General features: G+C 36.5%; 1 protein-coding gene across 1 annotated transcript; it reads right to left on the bottom strand.

The window, feature by feature from the left end:
• Window positions 1-6,282: 6,282 nt before the first annotated feature.
• LOC110284146 (olfactory receptor 2B11-like) lies at window positions 6,283-7,221 on the bottom strand. The gene has a single exon (XM_021149805.1). It carries the CDS (start codon window positions 7,219-7,221, stop codon window positions 6,283-6,285), a length of 939 nt encoding a protein of 312 aa, XP_021005464.1.
• Window positions 7,222-8,049: the final 828 nt, after the last annotated feature.

The following is an 8,049-nucleotide window of genomic DNA, read 5'->3' as shown; positions in this document are numbered from 1 at the left end:
GCATTTAGCTCTCTGTGGGTTCAGAATTAACAATTGAGTATACAGAGACATGCCTTCCCACAATGTATCCCAAAATTGTCCTTTATGATCTTCCTTCACCCCCTTAAATAAAACAGACAAAAAGGTCATAAGTATAAAAACAAACCTTGTTTGTTTCATATGTAAGGAAGTAGAGAGAATGAGCAGTTGATCCCAAGGCATTAAACTCGGTAGTAAACCCACTCTACACAGTGCAATCTCTTTATAGTTAGTGCATAGACATAGACGTGCTGTGATTCGAATTTGTCTCTGTGTCTATCTATACACCATGGTAGCTGCTAGACTAGCATATGGGATCTAAAGTGCCTTTGTCTTTCTGTCTCTGCCCATTATATTATGTTTCTTCATAGCTGCTGGGCTTCATATTCTCCATTCTGTGAAATAGAAATAATGATAAAATAAAATGCAAAGTGAGGCTAGCGATGAAGCAGTTGACAGACTGATTACCTAGCAAGTGTTAGGTCCCCGGCTGGAGCTCAGCACTGCAGAAACTTTGAGGTGAAACCTATGATTTTAGACCCTGAAAGGAAGGGACAGTAGGGTCAGGTGTTCCAGGTAGTCCTCAGCTAAACAGTGAGTTCAAAGCCAGCCTGAGTTACATGAGATCTTGCATCTACAAACACTAATAGTGATGATAAGGCACAATCAAATTGTAGCTGGGGACAGAGTGAAAATGTGTGGGAAACAAACTGCAGTGTCTAGCACACAGCATGAAGTCAGAAAAAAGGTAGCTGCTGCTGAGGAATGTAAAAGACAATGGTAATGATGCTCACTGAATTGTGAATAAATTGTGTTGAAAATTTGTAGTGACAATTTTGGAATTTTGGTTTGTTAAAAAAAAAACACATAAATATTATCAGAACATATTTTTGTTAATCCCAGTCATAGGAATCTCTGGGTGCTTCAGACTGACCATCAGACTAGTTTGCCTCGTACCTTGGCCAAGGCATGGTTTTGACATCTGCAGATAGTTTCTGTGATTGTGTGGTGTTTAGAATTTTCTGAAAATTTCAGAGTGTATATAAATACTAGGGCCCCAAAATGTAGGTGTGGGTGATTATTGGTCATTTAGAGAGCGTGATTTTGGTTTGTTAGTAGCTGTGGTCAATGAAGAAACAAATGAAAGAAAATTAGAATTGGTGGAATTCCTAATAACTCTCTCCCCTCAATCTTAGTTTCTCTCCTTTCTAGGGTTAGGTATAAAAATGGGGAATAAAGGGTAGGGATAAGAAGAACCCACAAAATTGAAAGAGCAGATACAACTGGTGCATGAATGTTAAGGATAAAAATGGAAAATTTGATTTAAAGTGCCATAGAGAAATTGGCAGGGGTCGAAAGAATGGATTTTTTTTCATGATGACATTAAAAAATGTATTGTGGCTGTAACCACTGGGATATTCTTAGTTCTGCTCAAAGAGGGGATTTTCTGGGGTTTTGTTGTTGTTGTTGTTGTTTGTTTGTTTTTTGTTTTGTTTTTTTTCTTTCTTATTCTTTCTTTTTTGTTTTGTTTCAAAAAAAATTTTGGGAAATGGATGAGCACTTGGAAAAATTGCAGGTAGAAATGTAAGTGCTTAGAAACAAACAAACAAAATGGCTGAAATAGGAAAACAAAAGTGGTCACCCTACTCTCTTCTGAAAGGGTTGCAGAATTGGCTGGGCAACTGGATAGTTTACAGGTGAAGATGGAAGCACTTGAGAGGCAAGGGACACTAGAAAAGATGGAACAAAACATCCCTGCACCAGCATTTCAGCAAGATAATGGGAGTTTCCTACAGGAGAAAAGAAGAAAAGAAACTGGTCAGGAGGGAGGTTGAGTCAAAGAAAATCAGAAATATTAGGAGGACAGTATGATTAAACAGCCTGTTTCAAAAAAGGGTTAGAACCAGTTGTGCCACCAGAATTAGAAGAAGGGAGGCTTGGTGTTGTGGGATCATCATCAACTTTGCCAGTCATACAGCACATGCCTGCTAATGATGTGGAACAAAGTTATGACAAACTAAAGTAGTCTCCAATAGAAATTGTAGATTTAAGGCAGTTTACAAAGGCCATGATTTCATGTGGGATGCACTTGCCTTATCTGAAACAAATTCTAAGTAACTGAGCTACTCAAAATAGAATTATTCCACCAAACTGGAAGAGATAGGTAAGATATACTCAAGACTGGTCACCAACTGCAATGGGTAATATGGTGGGGGGAATAAGCCACAAATATTTAACAGTGAAGTAGATTGAAGGGAATGAATATAAGAAAATACCAGTTGCTAGGTGAATGGTGGTAGTCTGATATATAATAGATTCAATTTTTAGATGCTACTATAGAATAATGCCACTTAGTGTCTTTAAGAGCTTGAGGCAAAGTTAGAGGCCAGGAAAGCATTCCACCTCATTTACAAATATATAAGGCTCTGGCAAAGCCTTTACTGAATTTTTACAAAGGTTAGTCTCAGCTGTGAACAAAGTCAAACAAGATCTCACACAAGCCAAGTGTTGTTAGGGAACTGGGTGTTTGAAAATCCAAATACTGAATGTAAAAAGTTACTAGATCATTAAAACAACTGGTAGCAAATATGAATGAGTTAATAAGGGATATGACAAATATTGGTTCTAAAATGCACCCTTTTAATATAATAGGCTAAGCTATGTGGGTTTATCTGCTCTTGGAGTTTGGGGTCTGATATACTCCATGAGGGCACTGGGAGCAGAGATATTGAACAGGAGGTTCAGAAGCCCTGTAAGTACATACAGTGCATGACCACACAGAGATAACTTGTCAGTAGATATATCAATTTTATTTAGGGTCATTAAAAGCTTATAAAATTTTGAGGTACTTTCAGGATAGGCAAAGGTCAATGGCTGGGGCTTTAGGGTACATGGCATACCTGATTATCATGGGGAAACATTTCAGGAATCTAAGGAGCTGGTTGAATAGGATTTTAGAGGAGGAAGGAAATTTATCCTATAAATTAGTTGAGGCTACATAACATTCCTCGGGTAGAAGCGGGTGTGGGGAATTAGAATACACCAGATAAGGTTAAAGAAGGAGACACACTTAATGAAAGGAGTTCTTCATTATGTGAAGAGCCCCAGAAAGCCATTCAGGCAATGATAGGCTTTAACCTTAATTAGCAGAGTTTTCCCACAAAGCTATAGTTAAAGGTTCCTGACATCAAAATGTCCAAGCTACCAAAGGTATCAGATCTCAAAATTCCTGGTGCTTTACTTGTGGCAAATGTGATTATTGGCAACAAAATTGTGAACAAGGCATTGTAAGGGCAATGGTTTTTCTAAATAAAAACCAGAAAGAAGGCCTGGGCTTCTAGGTTTGTATAGGTGATCTGTCAGGGTTGCCACTGGGCAAATGAATATAGGTTTAAAAGAAGACATTCAAGATAAACTCTTCCTGTGAGAAAATGGCCTTGGGGGCCTAGCTCAGGGCAATGCAGCAAAAAAAATTATGAGCTATTACTGCCAAGGAGTAACATGCAGACCAAAAATCTTCCATTCATCACTAGAGATTTAATGTACACTACTGAGGCAGCAGAGCTCTTGACTTGTTTACCACAGGTAAACACCTCTCTCATTCAATTGCCAAAAATTTAATATTATAAAATAACTCCTGTCCTCAGGTACTGTAAGGATGATATTGGAAGGAGTGGATTGACTTTGCAAGGATGCATTCTGTACCTGGGAGTTAAAGATGAAGATTTCAAATGAGAAATTTAAATTATAGCCTATGTAAAAAAGAGAGCTGCAATTTAATACAGATGACATGTTTTTTCGGTTGTTACTGTTTCTTTATATCAAGTGTAAAACCACTCAAGTAGAAAGAATAAGGGTCCTGGAAGTACTGGAAAATGTGTGTTCTGACAAACTGTTGTTAGTGACCTAAGCCACAATTAAAATGGCAAGTAAATGGTACTGAGATAGAAGATATATATGGTGGATATGGGAGCTGATGTACCTATCATATCACAAGAAGGATGGAATTCAGAATGGCTAGTTTAAAATGTTTGTATATAGATTCTAGGTATTTGAAAGTTATCTTAGATAAACACATCATGTGGGTTAAATGTTTGAGAATAGACGGTCAAGTAGGAACATTAATGCCTTTTGTGGCTGACATAGCCATACATTTATGAGGAAGTGATCTTTTAAAACAGTGCATTACTCAATCTAAGACACAGCACATGATGGAATGAAGGGTGAAATATTAGATGTTTCTTAGGGAAGGAATTGATATAAGTCATTAAAAACTATTCCAGGATGTTCACATTGTCCAAACACAGGATATAAAGAACACTGTGTTTCTAAATTTTATGTGGAAGAGTACTGGTTAAATACCAGTGTTTCTACCCTTAAAATGGTTTACTAACAAGCCTGTGTAGACTGATCAATGGTCTATAACTAAGAAAAACTTACAGGTACTTGGGCAGCTGATATAAGGACAGGTGAGGGCTCAATATACATAAGAGCCTAGTAGCCTATGAAATTCTTCTGTATTTGTTATTAAAAAAAAAGACATCAAGAAAATGGAGAATGTCAGCAGATTTATGAGCAGTGAATAGAGTAATCCAACCAGTGGTGCTGTTAGAGACTAGAATTTTTTTTTTTAACTTCTTCATTATTTAAGGCATGACCTAGGATTATAATATTGTTACTGTCCACTTGCATGAACAAGATAGGGAAAGGTTTGCTTTCACAGCACCTACTCATAATAATGTTCAATCCATAAAAACATATCAGTGGAACATTCTGCCACAGGAAATGTTAAACAGTCTAAATTTGTGTCAATATTTTGTGCAACAACCACTACAAATAATTCATAGGATAGTTCCTCAACCCATTACTTGTCATTACATGGATGATATTTTGTGTACTGATTCTGACACAGATACTTTGGAGAAAATGTTTAAGGAAACACAAAGAATTCTGCCATGCTGGGGATTACATATTGCTCCAGAAAAATGAGAGGGAAGAGGTTCTATTAACTTTTGGGTTTTTAAATAACTCAACAAAATTTCAACCACAAAAGGAACAGATCAGAAGAGATCAGTTACAAAGTCTTCATGATTTAAAAAAATTAGTGGTAGATACTAATTGCTGATGGTCCATCATTGGACTAACTCAATAGTTAAGTAATTTGTTTCAAATACTGCAAGGAGATTCAGACTTAGGAAATCTAGGACAGCTAACTATTAGTGGCTTTTTAATTGATGTCTTACTCAGCTAGCTCCAAAATAATTGAGATTGGATCACTGTATATACTTAACATGTTTTAAAGTGGCAACAACTGAGCAGTAATTCTCAATGTTAATCCTCTAAAATAAGATGGCTACCTCTCAGGCCAAATTGCTTTTAATGGATTTCTTTTCTCAAGCTGTTTTCTCAGGGTCTCTTTTGGACTCTCTCTCTCTCTCTCTCTCCATGGCTAAATCCCCATTTCCTCTCTCCTTCATCTCCTCTCCTGGCTGACAAGATATTTAAAATAAATGTTTAATAAAATAATATTTTTGGCCAGGTGTGGTGATGCATGGCTTTAATCCCAGCACTCGGGAGGCAGATTTCTGAGTTTGAGGCCACCTTGGTCTACAGAGTGAGTTCTAGGACAGCCAGGGCTACACAGAGAAACCCTGTCTCTAAAAACCAAAAATAAAATAAAATAAATAATATTTTCATCTTTATAATAATCGTTTTGGTATTTAATGAAAATCCCTCAATTTCTCATATATAATACATGAGTGCATATTTATATTAAAGAAAAATTAATAAGGATTAAATAAATCCACACATATAAAGTTTATAAATTTATATAATAGTTTATTAAAAGCAGTTCCTGCTTGACAGAGTATAGTCAACATTCCCACAAGACTTAGAAAAATTTGAAGAGTTATTTCAAATGTAATAAATTAAAAAGCCATTGATTAATGTTTACTATATGGTGTTCATGGCAATTGCCTTGGAACAATGTAGTTGTATTATAAACTAAATGACTGTTTTAGCACTTAATAATGTAAGCATTTCTGCATGTACAAGTACAAAGCATTTTAATATATTTTCTAAGAAGAATATCCATATTCATTACAACTATCCGAGATTAACCATTGCCTAGCATGATTAGAAGAAACAAAAGGAACAAGACAAGTTTTATAATATTATGACAAAAAAAGATGAGGTTGGTACAGGGAATGAGTTATCAGAACATTCTCTAATTTGTTAACGCTTTTATGTAACATCTACAAGCCTTTATTTTGACATAAAAATGTTCTTGAGCAGGTTACCTAATGCCCCCTTTACATCCTTATTTCTCAGAGTATAGATGAAAGGGTTCAGTGTAGGAGTTACTACTCCATAGAAGAGAGCCATGAACTTAGGTTGGTCTTTTGTAATAGAGGAGGGAGGCTGAAGATACATACTAATGGCTGGACCATAGAACAAGAGAACCACAATGAGATGAGAGGAACATGTCCCAAAGGCCTTTTTCCTTCCTTCTATTGATTTGATTTTAAAGACAGCATGTCCAATACTAGCATAGGAGGCAAGAATTAAACACAGAGGAATAGCTAAAAGAAAAATGCAAACCACAGAGAGAGCAAGCTCATTAGTCTCTTTTTCACCACAAGCAGTTTTTATCAGAACTGGAATCTCACACACCAAGTGATCCAGTTTATTGTGGCCACATAGAGGCAATTGCAGTGTCACAGTGGCCTCTGAGACAGCATAGGAAATTCCAGTCAGCCACACAGTGGATACTAACAGAATGCAGTTGCGCTGATTCATTATGAGGGTATAGTGCAGTGGTTTGCAGATGGCCACATATCTGTCAAAGGACATAAGAGCCAGGAGGACACACTCTGTACCCCCCATTATGTGGAAGAAATAAAGTTGAACTACACACCTCATGTAGCTGATGGTCTTTGTGGAGCCTCCAAGGTTGGTTAGCATCTGAGGTACAATGCTTGTGGTGTAGCACATGTCCAGAAAGGAGAGGTTGGTGAGGAAGAAATACATGGGGCTGTGGAGACAGGGGTCTAATATAGACACGAGAATGATGGCAATGTTTCCAATCATGGCTGTGGGGTATGTTACCAGAAGAATAATAAAGAGAGGAAGTTCTAGCCAAGGACGGTCTGCAAAACCCAGCAGAATAAACTCTTCTGGGTGACTTTTATTGATCAATGCCATTCCTTGCAGTCTAATTCACCTATAGTAAGGAAGTATCAAGAAAGTTAGTGTTATAAGAATAGCAAAGCCTCATGATGCATTGGCTATAAATATAGAATCCAGGGTTGAATTCCACATTTGAAATGTCATGAGATATGGTTAGGAGACACATCAGTCCATATAGAGCTTTGTGCCAAAGAAAGAGGACCTGGATTTTACTATCAGTAATTAGGTAAAAATATTGGCAAGGGAAGCAATAATTTGTAATCTGTAATTCTATAATCTCAGTTCTAATTAAGAGAAAACTGTTTTTTTTTTTTTTCTGGAGATTGCTGATGAGTTATTGTAGCTGAGTTGTTGAGCTCCATTTTTAAAGGGCGTCACAGTCTCTGAACATAAAGTAGAAATCAAATATTGAAAAAACTTGGCATGGACTCTGGATTTTATATGTATAACACACCCACACAATAGAAACATGTATGCATACCTATTCTTATATATTCCTCCATGCTCACAAAATAATGTGATAAATGAGGATTTAGCTTCTACTTCTGATACAAACCTGAAAGTAATTTTGAGTTATCTGACTGTACATGTGGCATAACATTTAGGAAATACTTTTACAAGCAGTGATAAAGGCATTACTGAAATATCATAGAAATATTTCCAGGAATCAGTTAGAGAAGTTGGAAGAAACAGCTCTGAGATCTTAATATTGTAAGTTGGCTGGTCCATTTCTACATTCTGGGACTAATTATCAAATCTTCTCCATTTGCAATGAATACATTTGAGATATACACAATCCTCCTTTATGTACTTGAGATTGAACAAGTAATAAAAACACTGTTG

Source organism: Mus caroli, chromosome 17 (assembly GCF_900094665.2).
Source record: "Mus caroli chromosome 17, CAROLI_EIJ_v1.1, whole genome shotgun sequence".
Classification (NCBI taxonomy): Eukaryota; Metazoa; Chordata; class Mammalia; order Rodentia; family Muridae; genus Mus; species Mus caroli.
This window is presented reverse-complemented; position numbering and strand designations above follow the sequence as displayed.

What these genes read in the sequence shown, in the direction of transcription:
- LOC110284146 (XM_021149805.1), bottom strand. Translation starts at nt 7,221, where the DNA reads ATGGCATTGATCAATAAAAGTCACCCAGAAGAGTTTATTCTGCTGGGT.